This window comes from Antedon bifida, chromosome 8 (genome assembly GCF_963402885.1).
Source record: "Antedon bifida chromosome 8, ecAntBifi1.1, whole genome shotgun sequence".
NCBI lineage: Eukaryota > Metazoa > Echinodermata > Crinoidea > Comatulida > Antedonidae > Antedon > Antedon bifida.
Genome location: NC_136233.1, coordinates 19,993,847 through 20,017,264, shown reverse-complemented (window position 1 = coordinate 20,017,264; position 23,418 = coordinate 19,993,847). Strand labels below are relative to the sequence as shown.

The 23,418-nt window shown below is 32.7% G+C and overlaps 2 protein-coding genes across 2 annotated transcripts; one reads left to right on the top strand and one right to left on the bottom strand.

Moving 5' to 3' along the window:
* Positions 1 to 10,652: 10,652 nt before the first annotated feature.
* On the top strand, positions 10,653 to 16,943 carry LOC144850952 (uncharacterized). The gene is made up of 6 exons (XM_078708475.1): positions 10,653 to 10,767; positions 11,001 to 11,051; positions 11,485 to 11,778; positions 12,601 to 12,897; positions 13,554 to 13,679; positions 14,698 to 16,943. The coding sequence occupies exons 2-6, from the start codon at positions 11,003 to 11,005 to the stop codon at positions 14,919 to 14,921; spliced, it is 990 nt and encodes a 329-aa protein (XP_078564601.1). The 5' UTR covers positions 10,653 to 10,767; positions 11,001 to 11,002; the 3' UTR covers positions 14,922 to 16,943.
* On the bottom strand, positions 16,928 to 23,163 carry LOC144851038 (lysosomal acid glucosylceramidase-like). Its single transcript, XM_078708560.1, has 10 exons — positions 23,076 to 23,163; positions 21,496 to 21,693; positions 20,863 to 21,012; positions 20,344 to 20,477; positions 19,856 to 20,028; positions 19,221 to 19,458; positions 18,559 to 18,780; positions 18,136 to 18,299; positions 17,769 to 17,906; positions 16,928 to 17,334 (listed from the first exon to the last, which is right to left on the bottom strand). Exons 1-10 carry the CDS (start codon positions 23,161 to 23,163, stop codon positions 17,127 to 17,129), a joined length of 1,713 nt encoding a protein of 570 aa, XP_078564686.1. The 3' UTR covers positions 16,928 to 17,126.
* Between the last annotated feature and the right edge of the window lie 255 nt (positions 23,164 to 23,418).

Below are 23,418 nucleotides of genomic sequence, written 5' to 3'. Positions count from 1 at the left end.
ATATATTTTTATTATTTGACTTTATTTTTATACAAAATACATTGGACTATTGTGTGTAAAATGCCAGTTTTACCCGACAGCGGAGTAATCGCGTGTCGCGTCGACGAACAGATAGCATTATCTTCTTAGACGTAATTATTTTAACAGATAATGTTATTGTTAGCCTCTCATTTTCTACTATTGAACGATGATAAAACGTCCTAAGTTGTGTTTTCTTTCTTGTATGTGATCTTATCAAATATATAAAACATTCATTATTTGTTATATATAACATCTAAATAGATTCCGGTCATTTGAATATGTATACTATGAATTTGGCAACAATGGCATGAGGTGAATGATGAAAAGTTATATTTCAACGAGGCGAAGCCAAGTTGAAATATAACCCTTCATCATTAACCAAATGCCATTACTTGTACAATTACACGAATATAAAACATTCATTATTTGTTTTATATAACATCTAAATAGATTCCGGTCATTTGAATATGTATACTATGAATTTGTATACTATTGAACGATGATAAGACGTTCTTATAATACTATAAGTTGTGTTTGTTATCTTGTCTTATCTTATCAAATATTGCCATCATTAAGATGATCGAAATTAATTTTCTTTTTAGCTTCACAGACTAGATCCCTGGCGATAATCGAAGGTGAGCAACTATTATCGATCCCAGCTTTGTCTTGTCTGTCACGTGATAAAATAGATTCGACCAGTTGGTTCAATGGTACACAAACAAATGCCGAAAAACTACTCGTTAATTCTGCTAATAATCCTCAATTCGGCAATTTCCTAATCGATGACATTTATGGCGATTTGATTATACAACGCGTAAAGAGGGAGGATGCTGGGTTTTACACTTCACAGGTAGTTGCAATTGACGAAGTAAACGGTCACACAAATACGTATAATTTAGAAATATACTGTAAGTTATTACGGGTTTTATTACTTGTTAGTAGCAACAGTAGATTAAAAGATTATCTAAGGTGATATAGCTATTAAAGATGTATTGTCCCCAAAAAACATGAAAAATGAAGATTAAATTAAATCAGACTTTGAATAGGTTACTTTGTAGTTTTATTAAAGTTAATCCCTTCCGTAAAAAAAATAAACAAACAAAAATAATGTTGTTTGATGACAAAATAAATGGTCAAATTCAACCAAAAAATTCATTGGCTGGCAGCCAATTTGACTATTTTGTTTTTAAATTACAGTTTTTTCATGTAAATATATATTTTTTTCGATTTAATTTTTGTTCAAAGTGGATAACTATGTGACATTAAAATGGCATATTCAACAAACAAAAATTATTTAATTATTAGTTTTATTATAGTTTATTAAACTATTTACTATTAGACCATATCTAGGCAAACTGTAGTAACCTGGGAAATGTGGCTTCGAGGCCACCATAAACATTTCATGTTTAGTAGTAGCCTACATTCTAAATTCTGGAAAATGACAATTACAAATCTAAAAAGTTTGTATGATGAATATGTAAAATGCTTATATTCTTATATTAGCCTATTTTTACTGGCGTCATTTATTCTAAACCCACTTTTTTTTTCTATCCAAAGATATTGATTTTCCAACTCTCACATCCTACACTGAAAACAACAGTAGTGAGACCAACTATGTTATATTTCACTGCGAATGGGGTGACATTTATCCCCAAAAAGATCCGAACATAACGTGGATACACAATGGAAAAACTCTTGACACGAAAACGACCAAATACAATGTGATCACAAAAGAGAAAACAAGTACACTGGTTGTTCATCATTTTTGTGACACCGACTTTGGAAACTATGCTTGTCGTATCACCGTTGAAACAAAGAAAGGCAATATGAGCAAGACGAGTAATTTAGAGGAGATTGGGCGGCAAAAAGCGGTTTCTAGTAAGTTATAAATACAATATCTTACAATGTGAAGCGACTGTAGGACCTACAATTATTGTTATATGTGTGAAAGTAATGCTAATCATGTTTATATGTTATAATCAAAAACCATTGAAGCATCATTTACATTCTTCTTAAATGTTTTTTCAAAGATATATATTCACCGATTGTCATCGCATCTATCGATAACACAAAAAGCCACTATGCATTTTACTGTGTATGGGGTTTATTGTATCCAGAAATGGAACCACACATAACCTGGATTTTTAATGGAAATATACTAAACACATCAATGACTAAATACAGTGTAACGGATGAAGGGAAACGTTGGAACAAACTGGTTCTTCTTGATACAATAAGTAAGGACGACTTAGGAAACTATTCTTGTTGTATTACTGTACAAATGGATGACGGTAGTAATATAACAAAGAAAAGCAATGTAGAAGAAATTTGGCAAGCATCTAGTATTGGTAAGTTAGAAATATAAAGAATGTTATTTACACGCTATCAATGTATCCGTTAGGCCTGTTTTCCTGTTAATCGTTGAGTTGCTTTGCATTGACTGGATGTTTACCCCCTTTTTCTGTAAAATCGTTAAATCTTGTCAATCCAAAGCAACTCAGCGCAACTCAGCGATCGACAGGCTTAACGGTAAATGTATATATTACATATATGGATACAAGAATATCACAACAAAAACTTAACATATTTTGCATAAATGGAAAATACAGGCATTGATTGATAAATATATAACTAATTATTATATCTTATTCACCTGGTATAGCTTACTGCAGAACTGGATTCTCAAATTCACGAAGTATTACATACAGTTTATCATGACAAAATAGATAATTTCCTACAATTAAACTTTGGAAAAGATAGGAATTAAAAATATTGATCAGCGGTGGCATAACTGTATACACAATTTATTTCAATAAATTTGAATAAATACAATTATTACAAATCACGGAAGTTATAGAAATGTTATGCTAATTTATAGTCTGCTCACTTTTTTTATAATTTTATTTCTTCTAAAGATCTACCTCAACCAACTCTCACATCATTCACTGAAAATGCTGGCAACAGAAACACGTTGTATTGCAGGTGGTGTCAAATGTACCCAGAGATGGAACCGTACGTAGCATGGTTACATAATGGACATATATTAAACACCTCAACGACTAAGTTCAGTGTGATAAAGAACGAAGAGAAGAACAGACAAACACTCATTATTCTGGAAATGACTGAACATGATGTTGGAGAATATGCTTGTCGTATTACTATTAAAACAACATTAGGAATGCCTAATATGAGCAAGACAAGCAATATCGAAATCATAGGTACGAACTTCACAATACATTGTTTGTTTTATCGTCGTCATTTGTTTCACTACAAAATATTTCTACATTTAGGTATCAATTATAGTTGATTGAAACATATTTACTTCGGGATTAAGTAAAAATATAAATTATAAAAATATTGTTATAACAAAAGTGCTTTCTTTTTAAGGTGCTTTGGATTCACCAGTAGCAGCATGCTTATCAAGTACAATTCTAATTCTCGCTGTTGTAATCACGTTTATCTTTGGATCTGTCCCGACTTGCGTAATAGCAATTTGTCTTCATGTAAGTATTTTTTTAATTACACGGGGCTAAAAGACACAAGCAAAATTAGTTGCTGTCTAACTAACAGTGTATAGTATTATTAAAAGAAAAATAAACTCTTATTGTACAAAGAGAATGATTTTTGGACCGAATAATTTGTTTGTTTTGGATTTTGTTTTTATCTATGCGGGAAGGTTTCGTCAACATTATCATTGGTACCATTATAAATAACCAATTACATAGAAATTTAAATTATCATTTATAATCTGAGAGTAAATTAGTAGGTCTAAATAAAAATAATGGTGTACTTACCAACGGTATAATGATACACTTTAACTTTCACTCTATATTGAAGCATTGCTATTTTTCTTACAGAAAAGACGAATAAAAGAAATCCATACCAATCATAAAAGTCATCAATATCAAGACCTGCAATTTGTTACCAGTCCCGCTATTTACAATACAACGATATATCCTAAAATAGACGACAACGTTGCTAAATAAACGCTGACAAAATGTCAATCAACTAAAGCCTAACGTTGATTATCAGAATGTGACTAACTTTCTTTTTACTTATACATTTTCATTAGAGAATTTTTTATATAATGTATAATTGTATAATTAAATATAACTATAAAATAAAATTATTTACATTAATACAGGCTATAAAATATATACAAATTTAACAAAAGTTTTTTTTCCTTAAGCAATATCGTTTAAGCATTATTTAATATACTACAGGAATAATTGATTTTTTTGTTTGAAATCATAGGCCTAATTATGAAAAACATACATTTGACTAACTGTAGGCCTAACGTTGCTCCGGTTCTTACTGTTCAGTCGACATTATCAAACTTTATATGTGATGTGCCCATATATGGACATTTTGTCATTTCAATACCATATTTGGGCATATCATTGCTATATTTGGGCATATTACACTTTTTTTTATCATTAAACTAGTTTGATAGTGTAGACAGACCTTACAACAAACTAACGTGTTTTAGAATGTTTGTCCAAACACATGCATTTCGCATGGTGTCCCAGTGTGTGTAAACTGCAGAGTTTTGCTATGCATGTAAAACGGATATTTGTTCTCACTTTAATTGCATACACAGTACAATTTATTTTAATTTCTCGACGTTGATCGTCCTCATATTGATCGGAACGTCGAGAAACTCATAAGTTCTTTTCAAAACTAATAAACGTGGTGTACCGAACACTTTATATTAATAGTTGAATGACACAATACAATAGAGAAGTTTTACATCGTATTTAACCACATTATTAAAGTATAATTTGTTTCACTTGAATCTATAATTAATTCGTTTATGAAAGTAATTTTGTCTGTTGAGTAGAAAAACGACTTATGGTTTATAGGAACGATAAACGATGTCGATGTGAAACAATAGGGAGCTTTCACATGAGGACGACGGTAGGCCTAAACGAAGGGAAAATGAACAAAACTTAATAGTTATTTCAAGACACAATCGACGGCAGTCATCCCCTTCCCTGTACACGTGTTCTGCATTAGCCAGTCTAGGTCTTGCGAAGACCAAAGGATGAACTAAAAACACCAAGTAAAACCTTAAAAGAGGCGTACGAGGAAGCTTATTTTTGTTTAATGAATTTAGAAAAATCAAAGTGAATTCACAGTCTGCACATACTGTAGGCCTACATTATGATGTTTTAGTTACAACGAAAGTTGAGGAACTTCGCTTCGTACTAATAGAATCACAAAATCGGCGTAGTGTCGGAAATAATATTTTTTAATTTTTTATATATTCATAATCTATATTTAATAAGATATGAGGCGTTGTTTATTAAAATTGATTTATTATATGAAGAGTTATTTATGAAAACATACGAGTCACTTTCTAGCTAAGAAAATCTTCATTTTGAGAAAATCAACAATGAAGTAGCGACGCCGATTAGTTGGGCCCTGCCTAGCCCGCCGATCAACGCGACAAGTCTCTGTCAAATAACGGCAAACTAGTCGAAAATATATCACTGTGTGGTACATAATATTATATATTTTGTTATTTTTTAAAAATATATGGATAAAAATAACGATTAAATTCCTAATTATTCACAAAATGTTGAAACGTTGATTCGAAAAACTACGGTGAAAGCCATGCTGTTTCATCGTAAACAAAAGCATCAGCCAATCAGAGAGCGTAATTTTTCTCTATAGTCATTCATAGTCAAAGCAACAGTTATCCCCTCCTGACATAGTTCACAGACCCTGCACACGCGGGCTTTGTAGGCGTGTTTCTGCGTTAGCTTCGTACTGATCGACATTTTTTTATTTTTGAAAAGCTTCAAAATTACTTCATAAATGGTTGGTATCGAACGGTAAATCGATTATAATCTCGAACGGAACGAAGTATATTTGACTTATACGCATGCGTAGCTTAAAATTTTGTATAATAGTTACAGTATCCTTTCATATCTACGCCTCCTGATAGTCTAGTCTACCGTCCCGATTTGAAAGCTCACTTTTTTTTAAACTGTATATTGAAACCCGACATTTTTACAGAACTCTCGTACTTGACGTTGCAGTTAGGAGATTGAGCAGTAACGGTGACCTGATCTGGAGCTATTTAAACCAAATAACTAAGTCAAACCAAATAAAAGCCTATTACTAATTGTATTTTAGAGATATGGCAACTTACCTGTTTCTGCTGTGGCTGAGGCTCCCTCGAAGTCAAGTAAAATATATCATGGGTTCATCTACCCAGGAGAGAGTGTAATTTCACCCTTCCCTGCTGGGTAGACGAACCCATGATATATTTTTATTTGACTTGATTTTCACACAAAAATACATGCCAGTTTTACCGGACAGCGGAATAATTTCGTGGCGCGTCGGCGACCAGATAGAATTATTTTCTTAGGCATATTTTAAAAACAACTAGCCTATCATTTTCTATTATATAACGCCTAAATAAATGGCGTGCATTATTACGCACTATTTAACGATCGATTTTTGGTGTACAAAAAAATATCTTTCGCGTTTTGAAAATATTTTTATACCGCCGCAAAGATTACAAATAATGGCATTTGGTTAATGATGAAGAGTTATATTTCAACTTGGCTTCGCCTCGTTGAAATATAACTTTTCATCATTCACCTCATGCCATTGTACAATTACACAAATATAAAACATTCATTATTTGTTTTATATAACATCTAAATAGATTCCGGTCATTTGAATAATGTATACTATGAATTTGGCAACAATGACATGAGGTGAATGATGAAAAGTTATATTTCAACGAGGCGAAGCCAAGTTGAAATATAACCCTTCATCATTAACCAAATGCCATTATTTGTACAATTACACGAATATAAAACATTCATTATTTGTTTTATATAACATCTAAATAGATTCCGGTCAATTGAATATGTATACTATGAATTTGTATACTATTGAACGATGATAAGACGTTCTTATAATACTATAAGTTGTGTTTGTTATCTTGTCTTTTCTTATCAAATATTGTCATCATTAAGATGATCGAAATTAATTTTCTTTTTAGCTTCACAGATTAATATGTTGATAATCGAAGGTGAACGACTAATGGCGATCCCAGCTTGTCTGTCACTTGATGAAGTAGATTCGGTCAGTTGGTTCAATGGTACACAAACATTTCCAACCGAACTACTCGTTAATTCTTTTAATCGTCAATCCGGCAATTTTCTAATCGATGAAATCTATGGCGATTTGATTATACAACGCGTAAAGAGGGAGGACGCTGGGTTTTACACATCACAAGTAGTTGCAATTGACGAAGAAAACGGTCACACAAATACGTATCATTTAGATGTATACTGTAAGTTATTACTGGTTTTATTATTACTTGTTAGTAGCAACAGTAGTTTCAATGATGATCAAGGGGAATTATTTACTATTTAGACAATATCTTTTACTATTGTAATAATGTGTGAGGTTTTACTGTTTTAAAGATTCTACTCGCTTGGTTGATTGAAATATCACAGTTGTTTATTCAGTAATACGTTATAATTACACTATATATATATAAATACACTATAATACAAATTCAGGAATGATACAGAATAATACGGTAATAAAGAAACACGAACAGAAGATGAATGTTGCTGTAAGTGAGTTGTGGCTGTAGATGTGCTTCTGAGGAAGTAACGGTAAGGTGTGTGCTCTAAGAAGTGTCTGTGAGGTGTGTTTTCCAAGAAGTGTCTGTGAGGTGTGTTTTCCAAGAAGTGTCTCTGAGGTGTACCTGGGCTCTTCTGAAACTTGGGGGTATATCGACTTCTGTTCGTTAGCATATGTCATTACAACTGAGCTTAACTATTGGTCCTAAGTTTATCCAGGTACATTTTGGAGGGATTGATTAATTGTATCTGGGCGGAGGGGGGTGGGGAGGCACAATGACGGATTGGCCCTGTCAAATCTCTGCTCAAAAAGTGAAAATATCTAATAGTTTTACGATGGGAAAGATCATAGGTTAAATCAACTGTTTCTTTTGGGGAACTAATTATTATGCCTAATGGACATTAAAACATCTGGACAATCTCTTTTCTGGACCTTTCTGGGTCAAATTGGTGAACTCAATTGAATTGTGATATTATTAAGGTTGATTTTACGATTATAAATCTATATCATTACATTACACTATTTAGACAATAAAATTTAAATGCTTATATTCTCTTAGGCCTATGTTTACTCAAATAATTTATAGTAGGCCTACTGTACACACATTTTTTTTTCTATTCAAGATATTGATTTTCCAACTCTCACATCCTACACTGAACACAACAGTAATGTGACCAACTATGCTATATTTCACTGCGAATGGGGTGAAATTTATCCCCAAAACGATCCGAACATAACGTGGATACACAATGGAAAAATCCTTGACACGAAAACGACCAAATACAATGTGATCACAAAAGAGAAAACAAATACACTGGTTGTTCATCATTTTTCTGACACCGACTTTGGAAACTATGCTTGTCGTATCACCGTTGAAACAAAGAAAGGCAATATGAGCAAGACGAGTAATTTAGAGGAGATTGGGCGGCAAAAAGTGGTTTATAGTAAGTTATAAATACAATATCTTACAATATTGTAATCATATCATAGTAGCTTACAATTAACCATATTTAGGAATTAATTACATTTCCAACTTACAGTATATTTTAATATTATTATAGGTTATAATAATAATTAATTATCATTATGATCATAATAAATAGTATCATTATTTTGTATAAATACCGACATCTTTTTAAAATCAAACCAATAATTCAGATTTACAACCTACGTACAGGGTAACATAGACATAATTATGTATTACTCAACATTACTCGTGTACAACTTATATTAAAACAGTATACCGCTTTACTTTATTACAATACAGAGCCGAAGTGAATGTTTTTCTTGCTGAATTGATCAAGTGCTTCTGCACTTCTAGTCTTGACAATGAATGCCTTTTATCATTTTGTATTATATATTATTTCAGTCGGTTCTTATTAATATGTTGTTATTCACTATAGCTTAGTGCAGAACTGGATTCTAAAATTTACATACAGTCTTTCATAATTGAAGAAATAGGTTGCTGTCTAACTAACTAACAGTGTATAGTATTATTAAAAGAAAAATAAACATGTATTGTACAAACAGAAAGATTTTTGGACAGAATACTTTTTTTGTATTTTGGATTTTGTTTTTATCTATGCGGGAAGGTTTCGTCAACATTATCATTGGTACCATTATAAATAACCAAATGCACAGTAATTTAAATTATCATTTATTATTATCTGAGAGTAGATTAGTAGGGCCAATTAAAAATAATGGTACTTACTTATCAACGGTATAATGATACACTTTTACTTTCACTGTACAATGCATTATTGCTATTTTTCTTACAGAAAAGACGAATAAAAGAAATCTATACTAATCATAAAAGTCACCAATTTCAAGACCTTCAATTTGTTTCCAGTCCCGCTATTTACAATACAACGATATATCGTAAAACAGACAACGTTGCTACCAATCAAAACGCTGATAAAATGTCGTATACGCCGTGTCCTAAGCCTAAAGTTGATTATCAGAATGTGACTAACTAGTCTAACTTGCTTATTACTTTTTATTAGAGAATCGGGGTGGGGGAGGGGTGTTTTTTATATAATGTATAATTGTATATATAACTAGAAAATCCAATTCTTTAAATTAATACAGGCTATAAATATACACACATTTTACAAAAGCTTTTTTCCTTAAGCAATATCGTTTAAGCATCATACATGCTCAAGGAATAATTGATTGTTTGTTTGAAATAATATAATTATGAAACATGTAATCAAGAAAACAAATATTGTGTATGCATGGACATTATAATGTCATATCACTACGATATTTGGGCATGTCACTACCATATTGGGGCACATCACATACTTTTGACAAACTAGTTTGATAGTGTAGACAGAGCTTAAACAAACTAACGTGTATTAGAATGTTCGTCAAAACACATGCGTTTTGTATGGTGCCGGCCCCAGTGTGTTCTCACTTTAATTGCATACACAGTAGTATTATATCAATATTAAAGCTTACATTCCTGTTTTTAAACTATAAACATCATGTCAACCATATTTTGTATGGCAACATTAGGTCATTATATGCTTTGACGTTGGCTATGCATTTTTAAGTTTAGTCTAGATTTCATTTGTCTGTGTGTTAATAATGTATACATAATTATAAATATAGATATTGATAGTTACTAAAATTAATAGAATTTACCTAATAAGAGCAAATATCACTTTAAACATTGCAATATCTATAACCTTTTACCAATACAGTGCATTTTTATTATTACTTTTGATATGGGAGTTTTAAGAATTTTTAGTTCTGGCTACCAAGAATGCGACATTAAAAAAATGGTCTTTACAATATAATCAATAATAATAATATCAATGACGGCTATGTACCGAAGATGAGAAGATGGTAAAATACACAACACAAAATGGAACCGATTTGTCTAATAGCACTAATGACGACAATGGCGATGAGCAGAACTGTTTTTATAATGTTTCCTGAAAGAGGAAATATTAAGCTATTTTTAAACCATGAAGAACTGTATTTGTTCAATGTATATATATATGATTGTTTCGGTTATTTCTTACGGTACATAATTATGGAAACTGAAAATAAAAGTAATGCGTAATTGAATGTAAAAGTGATGTTCACAATCACGAACTCAATCATACGCTGAAACAGTAGATATCGGTAAGTGGTGTATTTTTTTATATATTTAACAAAGGCACTGTGCCTTTTTACTTTTATCAAACATGTAGATCCTTATAAAGAACATTCTGTGTTACTGTTACTTAGCAAAACAATTGTTAATGGATATTATTGGACTCTTTAACGTAATGACTTGATATTATCGTTAACCAAGTTGATAGCATCAGTAGTCGCAACCCTTACTAACAAGTGAATCCTTGAACTCCTATTTATAGATATGGCAACATATTACCTGTTTCTGATATTTCTTTGTCAACAGACGAAAGGTAAGTTTAATTTAAACACGTTTATTATTATGTTTGAATCAGTTATTTTTGCCGAAGGTTGGAAACCATACTCAATCCAAAAGACCAATACTTGTTTATATTCTCAAAGACAAAAAATACTATGGGTATGAATATTTGCCACATAGAGCTAGGTAGAGCTGCAGCTAGGCCCATGTGCACACTACACTATTAGTGTTCTTTCAATAATACAACCACCAATATGTAAGAGAATATTACTCTACATGTTTTTATTTAAGAAAATTATTTTCCAAAATGCCCATAGAAAATGGCAAAAGGCTTCCTACTTTCTAGGAGTTTTATGTGGTAAAGTTATCAGAGAGTATATGCTGTTTTTGACAACTCTGTAACATGACCACAGTCCTGATTTTGCTTAGTAGTTATCGTTTTTCAAACTGATATGCTTTATTTGTAGTCTCAGGTGTAACACAATTGTCGATAATTGAAGGCGAACCAATCTCAGTTAACGTTTGCATGCCCATTGAGAGAGAAGATGCGGTAAATTGGTTTAAAGATAGAGAAATAAATGCAAACAAACTGATCGTTAATTCTGCTAATCGTCAATCGGGAAATTTCTCAATGGATGGAACTTCAGGCAATTTGGTCATAAAACAAGTAAATAGAAAGGACGCTGGCCTCTACACATGTCAGGTTGTTGAAAAGGCCAAAGAAAGTCATTGTATTAGAACGTATGACTTAAATGTATATTGTGAGTTGTTACTTATGTATAATGTGATAACACCAAAGGTATCAAATTGTATAATTATAGCTATTTTTTTCACCCGATTCCCAGTGTTGTATCTCTCCATATACTTTCCGAGGTATCATAAGAATATTTGGCAATTATACAGCATCTTATTCATATCACATGCTGTGCCTGTATCAATGTAAAGAGTAAGGGTTAGGTTACTACTAGATACATGTGAAGCACATGTGATGTTGTATTACCAATATTCCTATGATAATTCGGAAATAGATGCAGTACTGAGAATCGGCCAATTTTGTTTATTGTGTTTTAGGGTAGCTTTCTATTAGAGTAGTTGATTATTAATCGTGAGCTAAATGAAGGCGCTTCACTACAATACCCACATTTATTTACATAACACAAATAAAGTACTATTTCTACCTTCTTTTTAAAAACAACATATCAAAATTAACAGATTTATAGTGTCGTCGTGGTAATACCAAGACGACACTGTAAATCTTTTAACGTTTTTATTTCTTTATGCTTTTCAAAACTATCGTCACCATGTGATGCTATGTAACTTCCATGACATACTGCTAAGTAACTTCCATGGATTACTATTAATGCGCTACTATTGGACGCCTATAATGAGACAAGGAACTTCCACAGGCAAAATATCTGATCAATGCTAACGTATTAATTATACTTGTACTGATGTTGGGCAAAATTTGATTACTGACGCAAACATTTGTATTTTTAAAAATGTGTATGGCAAAAAGGAGCCACATCAAATCCACTCGGTTTAAGCACAGGTGATAATGAAAATAATTGTGTTTTCTATACTAGATATGGATTCTCCAATCCTAACATCTTACACTGAAAACTATATATTTTACTGCGAATGGGCTGAAATTTATCCAGACATTAAACCAGATGTGCAGTGGATACACAATGGAGATATACGGGATACCAAAACAGCTAAATACAATGTGATCACAACAAATAAAACAAGTATGCTGATGGTGCACCAAGTATCTGAAAACGACTTTGGAAACTATGCTTGTCGTATCACTGTTGAAACAATGGCAGGAAATATGAGCAAGACGAGCAATGTTGGAGAAATTAAGCACACAGATGCATGCAGTAAGTTATAAATACTCAATAGGCCAAAAGTTTGTTTTTATATATTTATGCAAATTTCCAAGGATATCCATAATTTTAGTTTAAAAGTTTAGTTTTGTTTAGATGGGTAAGTTTAGGCGGTGTGTGCCTTGTTAACCCCATTTCTACAACGAATCCAAATGGTTTAAGAATTCATTCACTATCCTTCTTAAAAGTGGCAATCCTGTTTTTCACAAGAAAAAACATACACTAAGATGCTCTACATAAACCAAGTCTTATTACAAGTCTTTGGGAGTGGAGTTATAAATTGTCATTAGAAAAACTCCTGACACCCAGGACCCTTAGATTAGCCAACCATTATAACCTCCAAGCCACCACAATTCCAGCTCCGGTTGTGAACAGCCACACCTATGTTCTTTTATGAAATATATATTTATTATTAACTTAAAACATCTAAAATAACAATTTCAAATGTAAAGCCTACTGTTGAATGCCTGTCATTTTATACTTTCTATTGAGAACTATTTCTTTCAGAAGTAAAACTATTATTTTAAAGACCGCAATTATTCTCGGTATCTTCAAATAAAATATTCAATACCGATTGCCATAACACAAACAATTAGTATAATATGTGTGAACATAATTCTAATCATGTTTATGTTGCATTGCGACAATAGGTTTCGATGAAAGCAGCAGAAGCGTCAGAAGAATATCTCTAGACCTCTGGTTAATTGTGATTGTGTGTGCGGCAATCTCTTTTGTTTGCATTGTTGGCGTTTTATGGTCAGCTGTCAACAGAAGGAGTAAGATAATTTTTCTAAATATTTATGTAAAAAAGTAGCATTGTATTTTCTCTATCTTCCATTATGCCCACACACTTTAATTGAATTTGACATTAATGATAATTGGATTAATTCAAAAAGAGAGTGGTCATTTATAGTATTCAAGGTATATATATTGCCTGCGCATGTGCACTATCTATTTTACAATAGTTGATGGCTAGTTTTAGTAGAATTCTGTATTGTTATTAATATGGCCACAGCAAAAATTAATTAAGTTAAATGCATTACATTATCATGTCTATAGGGGGCGACCTACATCCGGTTTTATACAATGCTAGCCAATAGAGGATGGCACAACTTTCTAGCTCTATTTACGAAGTTCGCAGCTCCATCGAGATTGACCACGACAATTTTCCCCCGAAGTTTGATCTATGATACATTCATTATGTTGATGGAGATATTGAAACGGTTACTGATTACTTTCAAACTATTGATTATTCGTATAATAACAGATTAAATGAAACTGTTAATTTTGCCTTAGGCCTACCCAAACCTCGTACTGAGAATTTCATTTCATGGGGCAACATTATGGAACGAACTCTCTCCTTTAAAAAGAGATATCCCGTTTAGAAAAAAATATTGTTTATTTAATAAACATATCTAAAGTACTGTTTCACTAGTTACGGTATATTAAGAATTTCAGTTTATCACGTTTTTTATTTTTATTATTTGCTATTTATTTATAGCTATCGTAAGAATTACATTTATCTTCTTTTTCTTCTTAATAAATACGTTATACTATTTCTTATGCAATTGGTGTTAAGCTTTGATTAGTTTCTTTAACTAAACTTATTACTTTTTTCAATGATATGTTTATGTTGTTTTTGTTGGCAATAAAAAATCAGTTATGGGTAGGGTATATACGTATGGGTACATCACAGGGAAACACAAGCACAGGCATAGACTCGACCCAAAATAATCCTAGATACATCACTGGGGAAATTGTTAACCTAATGACGTCTTATTATTGTATCTTTAGGGCAGAAGAATAACGGAAATACATATCAAACATCAGAATTTACATCAAGCATTACCGGCCCGGATAATGGAGATGATTTACCGGTACCTCCACACCCATACATTTCCCAACCTGTCATTATTCCGGATGTATGCGATGGCATGACCTGGTCCACTACTATGGCAACTATTGAAACAGACAATATGTCATTAACTTGGTCAGGGTATGATGAAGTTCGAAACTGATTTATCTCAAACTAGTTATACGTTCTCGGCTATTTAGTTATATTAGATACATTAAATGCAGGACGTATATAATTCTTACTCATACGTCAATAGTGAAAATAGACGGAACCATTCCGTATAATGGGGAATACTAAATAATAAATACGACTTTAAGCCTATATGCCATATCTATTAGAGATTAAGTTCTTTTTGTGTACAACATTCATAAATATAGAAATTCACTCTTGCACCTACTTTATAGTCAAACTCGTAAATAGGCCTATACCGAAAACTCTTATAATAAATTATATCATGATAGTCGAGATCCATGCTTACACTAGAAACACATCACTCAGATAACGTTGCGTACAATAGGAAAATACCTCACTGCGGAACAGCCGGTTAAATCACGCATATTATACAAAACTAGGCATAGAAGGCATTAACAATTGTAAATAAAAACCGTACTTACTTGAATGTTTCACGGGCATTTTTAACGTCAATTCCAGTTGAATTAAAATCAAATCCAAATTATAAATCCAAAGTATAAATCCAAAACTGCAATAGTATAAATATATCCTTTGTCAAATGTCTTTCAATTCTTCAATACTACCGTTTCTCTTTTGTATAATGGCGGGTATTGGAATTTTCCCGAAATGCATGATGGAAACATTGTGTCAGGGATTTCGTAAAAAATTATACAGTCTGGTGCAAAAGCCTAAGACACATGAATTATGCATGTGCGATGACGTAATAAGGACTTTACTACAAATTTGTATACAGTATTTAAAAAAAAGTATTATAGGCCTAAATGTATATTATTTTTTAAATTGATTTTATCTTTCCAATAAAAACAACTTTGTAAATGTTTACAAGTTAGTAATATGTCTAAAACTTGCAAGTCATTTTTTAAACGTATATCTGGGAAAACTAAATTGTCTTTATGTTGTGGTATAATGCACAGTTTTATAATATTTTTAAATTTCAGTTAAGTATTTTCTGTCGGTGTGTAAGTAATAATGAAACAAAGTTTTAATAAAATGCATAAATATCAATTTCGACAATACTCATCCAGTTGATATACTCATAGATATTATAATCTACCGAGGCCTACACTGATGCTAATGAGCATTAATTAGATTGCTAGCTCACCATTAGCTGTTGTTTTAGTTTCTATTACTAATCACTAAAAATAAAACCAAAACATTTACAGTATTTACTTTGCTTATCAAGCTATTTTATTAGATATACAATGATAATATTAGTATTGAAAGGAAGAAATGTTTAACGAATGGTGATAACATTTGAATAATATTACTATTAAGCCTAAAGCGTGGTTCCCACTGCAGGTGCTACGCAAAGACGTAACGCAACGTATAGTGATTTGACCAATCACAAGCGATGGATTATTCGAACAGTCGCTTGGCATTGGTCAAATCGCTTGCGTTGCGTCTACGTCCTTGCGTTGCGTCTCTAGTGGGAACCAAGCTTAATATACATTTTCTATTTTTTTTATATTTAACTCTACTATTTTTCAAAAATAGGCATATTAAATTACTTAGTACACGAAGACTAAAAGTACTGAAAGAGCTAAAAGATACCTGATTCACACATGCAATTCAATAGTCTTTCAATATGTAACGTTGTAAGAACATCTGCGCATATATTTCTGTCCGAACTAGCATGTGAAAGCATTGTCAAGTTTGTTTGTTTTTTATTGTTACATGTTTTGTATGTGTGAATCGTGAATTCTGATGTCAGATCATTTATATTTTTGCCACATGTTATTAAATGTTTACAATACTCTATTGCGTTTAAAATGTGTAATTCGTTTCATAATTATAATCACAATTTTATTTTATACGTCTGCTTATGGTGCGTCATCTACTTTGCGGATTCTGTCATGTGACAGATGACGTTTAACGTAGTTTCAACATCTTTCTAAATAATAATTTTCTATTTGTTAAGGCGGTCCCCATGATTATTCTGTTTTTACTGCACTTTATATATTTATAATACATGTGATACGGTATGTAGGCTATAATTCATTTCATTTGACAATAAGCATTATCATTATTTACCAAGCTAAATGTTGCAAAAATAAAGAGATTTAACAGAAATCCATTAAATTCTAACAAAAAGCTCCATTCTCGATAAATTTGTTTGTGCAAATGCCGCATTCAACAAACAAATATAATAAGGGAGACAATATATCTTTAATTTTAATTAAACAAAGAACAATAGTGAAAGTAACAAGTCAAAGAATGTAGTTAAATAAGAAGAAGATGCAATCGAAGTTGAGTTTACTGGCGTCGTAACTTCTTCTGAGTGTTTGTTTGTGTATACAAATGTTTGAATTGATCTGGCCTCGATGTTTGCGTTTATGCAGCCAACTCCACTTTCACACACACTTATCTCCGACGCTTTGTCATTTCTAAAAAACAAACAAGGCATGTTACTACATGTGAACATGAATATCTATTTCTGTTATTTACGTTATTATATATTTATCTTATTTATTGCAATCTGTTGGGAAAGAAATTCTAGTGATGATCGTTTTTAGTAAAGATTGAAGAAGATTTAGATCTAGGAAACACAAAACTAGATGGCTACGGTGACGGTAAAGCGTGGTTCCCACTAGCGACGCAACACAAGGACGTAACGCAACGCAAGTGAATTGACCAATCACAAGCGATGGCTTATTCGCTTTTGATTTCTAACTGTCTATAACTTCGCTTGTCATTGGTTAGAACGCTTGCGTTCCGTTTACGTCCTTGCGTTACGTTCTAGTGGGAACCAAGCTTTAGTTTGTGATCACAAGCTTATCGGAAAGTCATTGAATCAGTCATCAAGTTATTCTCACTCTACCTGTTCAAAACAACAATGGCCACTCTTCCAGATTCATCAGGCAGTTCAAAAGCAATTGAATCAAACTTGTTGCAGCCGGTGGTAGCAACGCATTCCGTCGTTACGCCGATACGCACCGAGTCTGGTTGTACAAATTTACTAAACAGAACAACATCAACATTTAAATGACAAAATGTGAGATTTTAAAGCCACGAAAAGAGCTATGAACAATGCACCGAATCTATCAATTAGTGTTCGATTTTATTTTTCAAATTCACTACACAAATATTAAACTGTTACATTTCTATAAATACGCAGTTAGATATTGTAAATTGTAATGTGGCCAATAAACTTAATTCATACCTACCAATTAGAAGGATAAACTTACCTAAAATGACCCAAGTGGTAAAACATAGGCTGTTTATAAATGGTGTCATTATCGAAGTCAGCAATGATTGGTGCGTCTACAAAATTTCTCACCCAATTTGGACCACCTTGCATATCTAAAACCAGATTCCAATCAACCCATCCAGCTACAAAGTTGTTCATATCCTGAGCAGAGAGCATTATACAACATTTAGGTATTGCCAGATCAATCCAATTGACTTAGGCCTATCTATTACATTAGATCTATCTATCACTACTACCAAGGCAATCTAACAGGGGCACCGGAGATCAAAAGCGATGCTATTGTTGAAAGAGTTTCGATATATTATGTTACCACGGTAAACAAGCTCTAGTCTCCCAGTGTGGCTTGGATTTTCTTTCCTCATAATCTTTAAAAAAATGATAATTCACTTTCTTAATGTACCTCCATGATATCTTTAGAGTAAGCTTCTCCACGTTCCCAGCTGCCTAAAATGACTGCAGCATCGAGGGGGAGGTATCCCTCGCAGGCCTCTGTCGCCAACATGAAGTAATCTGGGAAAAGATCATGTGTCTGCGATAAAAACGTAGCTGGAAAGAAGTCGTCGTAATACCAATGTACACCGATTCCAGACACGTATTTGGCCGCTTCTTTATCATTGAGGACCTGATTTAAACAAAAGATGTGTTAACTTTTTTTAATGGAGAATTCATTTATCAGAAGACGTCAAAGTATTTTGACAGAATCATCTAGATTTCGTTAGATCTTTCTGAGCTCTTAGGCCTAAATAATCATAAGATTGTTTTATATATTATGCGACGAAGAAAGATTAACGACACCAGGTAGCCCCATGCCCTGCTCTTTAAATGTACACGAGCCAGATGTGTACAGTATAATCCTCTAGTTTTAAGTTCTTAGAAGAAATTTCAACACCGAGGCCTGTGCCGGTGTTGGCAATGATTCGTGGCGCCATTGCTTTTACCATTTGGTTCAACAAATATAGGTACGGTCAAAATGGTGGGACCAAAAACTACTTTAAACTAACCATCAACACTGATAAAACAGTTTGAATAAAGTTAATCAAATTAATGACTGAAACAAATTACCGTTTCGGCCCATCCTGGCAAAAGGAACCGTTGATCGTCAAGTATCATTAACTTTACGTCACCAAATCCCCGTTCCTCAAGTATAGGTCCTAGGTCCATCTTAATGAAATCCCTTTGCAGAGACGCATTAAAAAAGAGGCATTGCCACGGGTAGCGTTCAGCCTCTCCCGCCGTCGGCTCATTCTGACCAGTCAAGCCCCATATGTCAATGTCTTGTTTAGCATATTCCTCTATAAATCTGGTGGTAGGTGATAAAAGCAAGAATAATGAAAGAAACCTTTTAAAATTGCAACATCACTCTGTCCATATTTTATGTGATGTTTTTTGTTTCTTTGAAGTTTCATTTTTTTCTGGTGGAATTGTCTCTCCAGAAACAACGGCTAAACATAAACTTTATGTTAGAAAATGAATTTGCTTATGTTTTTAGTCAAGTTTTTCAACTTATGTATAGCTTGTGGATTAAATGTTGTTAATATGTAAGTATAATGCTTCCTATGGATATGAAGTCCAAAATAAAAATACATGAATGAATGTCATTTATATAATAATTGCTTTGTGTGATTCGCCAATTGATTATAGAGTTGTTCGTGAACTTATATTTAAAGATATTCCCATTAAAAAAAATCATCTATTACCTAGCAAAGTACAAAGCCCATGTTTCATAGTACTTCCCGCCAGGTTCTCCATATAGAGCCGCTCCGCCGACCATATCTTGGTTTGTCTTCATCCAATAAGGTGGTCCCCACGGGCTACCAAACAGCTTTATGTCGCGACTTGCGACCGCCATTGCTCTCTTAATTACAGGTATCTAAAATAGGATTATAGATGACATTAGTTGGTTATTAATTACCACACATTAAGACGAGAAAAACGAGCTTGGTTCCTACTACACTAGAATGCAACGTAAGGAAGTAGACGCAACGCAAGAGAGTTGACCAATCACACGCGACTGTTCGAATAATTCATCGCTTGAGATTGGTCAAATCACTTTGCGTTGCGTTACGTCCTTGCGTTACGTCCTAGTGCGAACCAAGCTTTAGCATGACATGCCCATGATTGCACATGTAATTATACGGAAGTTTGTATATATGGAGGAAAATCAACAATATAATTAGTTCCTTACTTTATATGTTAAGTCTTCCATTTCAAGAGCGAAGTTTTTGAGTTCAAAATCACCAGGAACGTCATCATAGGAATAGTTTCTTGTGGAGAAGTCACAGCTGGCCATGGGTATACGTCCAAGGTTATATTCGATGCCTGGATATTGAGATTGTTACGGTGTTACAAATCGATAATTTATAAGATGTAGACATTCAGTAAGCCTAGCCCTAGGCTTCCTGTTTTTGTACATAATTTGAGACTTGTGTACGGTATGATAGAAAAGCACGAAAGCGCTCAGCCAAATTCTAAGTGCCCCATGGGCCTAGCTTTCGTCATTTGGAAACGGAGGATTAATTGACTAACATTTTACTTAAGGACTGTTACAGGTCTATTAAGTTATATAAACAAAATAAATGAATGTGTTACATTTGTGGAATGGGGAGAGTATATTGTCATTTAAACAGAACATTGTTAAATAGTCAATCATTCAAGTCGTGAAAATATTTTCAATAATTTTAACTGTCACTATTTGTATACTAACCACTTTTGGAGAAATAAGAATTGAGGATGTGCTCTTGTACGGGTTCCGATAGATTCATTATGTTGATAGTGGCAGAATCAGTAAAGGCTCCGCCAAAGCCAAGAACAGTCTGATGACGAACAGACCTGTCAATTGTCAATCGAAGATCACCTATTTAACAAAAAAACAATTATTGGCCAATATGTGTATTAAGTGGAAACCACTACTTATGACTCTAAATGTTCAGTGGTGTAATAATAATAATAATAACTTTATTGCTTCTCTTTTATAACAGAGGCACAATTCTCAAGAGATGTGCAACAAAATAAAATAAATATGGACTTATCTTAATACACAATCAAATACAAACATTTATAAAATATTATTACATTAAAAAGTATATAAACATTAGGGTATAAAAATACCTTCAATACATTTGAGCGAAAAGTAAAAGATTGTGTTATGGAAGGATGTTATAAATTTCGTTCTTTTCATGCAGTTGTTAAAAATAATTTACAATATTTGTAGTTTTCAAACTTCTGATACTGTCTACTTTGTCTATGCGAAGTTGTGTCGAAAAATCTCTAGCAGTAGACCTATATCGACCGTAGAAACTACACAAACCTCAACACAATGTATTTAATATTCACTAACCAAATTTCCCTTCAGTGTCCGGAACTAACGTTGATGTGTTCTTGAATAGTCTAAGACTATCTTTAGTTGACGTGTACACGACGTATTGGCCCGGCAAAGTGTCAAAATCTTGGTCTACGTCATCGCAATACGTTGATGAACACTCGCAGACGAATGACGACTTTCCAAAACTTTTTTTTTTACAGTCATTTCCAAAAGCTAAAGTTTACAAAGGACATTTTAGAATGTTAAAATTAAAAATATAAATAATAATATTTAGGCCTAAATAAAAAAGAATAAGGTAACCTTGCTTTTTAGCTTCTTTGCTGATTTTTACCTAACTGTAGGCCTAATACTAATGTATACAGTTTTTTTCAGGTAAATAATTTTGTTTTCGATCAAAATGTTGATCAAAGTGGATAACCAAAATGTGATATAAAAATGGCATATTCAACCAAAAAAATTTTAAGCATTATTTTTTTAGGGCACAATACATCTTTAAGCCATTTGAAAGCCAAAGATAACCAAATGATTGAATATTAAAATAGCCATGTTATACGATACCTAACAACAAAATATCAACAATAATACTAGGCCTAAGTAAAACAGAATAAGGTAACCTTGCTTTTTAGCTTCTTTGCTGATTTTACCTAACTGTAGGCCTAATACTAATTTGTAATGAATAAAAATGTTTCCAATTTGGGGAAACAATATTGGTAAGTTCAATGCGGTACAGTTTTTGTTAAATACTGTAAACATAAACTTAAATTGAAAATTATATTGAATATTTAAAGATGAATTGTCCCTCAAAAACAGGAAAGATTAATTAAATCAGACTTTGAATAGGTTATTTTGTAGTTTTTATAAAGTTAATTACTCCCGTAGAAAAAAAAGAAAACAAAAAATATTTTCACTTATAAAACCAAAAACCCATTGGCTGGCAGCCAATTTGACTATTTCGTGCTATAAATGACAGTTTTTTTCAGGTAAATAATTGTTTTCGATCAAAATTTTTGTCAAAGTGAATAACCATTATGTGATATAAAAATAGCATATTCAACAAAAAATTGTTTAAGCAAAGCATTATTTATTTAGTGGGACAATATATCTATGATTGCATATTAAAATAGCCATGTTATACGGTACCTAATAACAAAAATAAAAATACTGTACCTTGATTTGTGTAGAATACCAAAACAAAGAATAGTAGTGGATAAACGTACAATAGATGCATTCTTCTTCTTATTGTTGGTATCCGAAATATCGTCAAATCCAAAATGCACAAATGGGCCGATTTCTAACTTTGATCTTTGAACGGTGACAATCGTTAATAAACATAAGTTATCAACAACTATCTACCCTGATACGGTATGATAATTGTTAAGTATCGAGATCTTGTTAAACTTCAAACGCAACCGATTTAATTATCATTTCTTTACACTTTTTCTAATGATGTAAATGTCAATTTATCACTTCTAACACTAATTAGTAATGTTGCAATCTAAAACGCCCTATTACTGAAAAGTTATTTATATGTAGTATTCATTATTACGAGTCTATAGACAATGAAAAAGGAACGAGTAGTTTGCTGGATTTGTCACCTGGATCAATTGGAAGACCGACGAGCGTGGACACATACGGCATTACAGCATTGAAACACCGGTTAATCAATGTTGGGCCTGGCTGCATTCTGGATGGGAGACCGCGTGGAATCGCGGCAGGGTGCTGTATATACCAGCGGAGAGTGATGGTGTAATATCGGACTAGCATGTGATAGGCTTGGGTTCGAGCCTTTCTGTATCATTATTAAGATACTTTTACTCTCATTGCCTCGTCCTTTGGATGGGATGTAAAGCCGTTGGTCTCGTGTACTAAGCAGTGCACGTTAAAGAACTTGGTACACTATTCGCATGCCGGTGTGCTGATCTGGTAGGCGCTCCACTG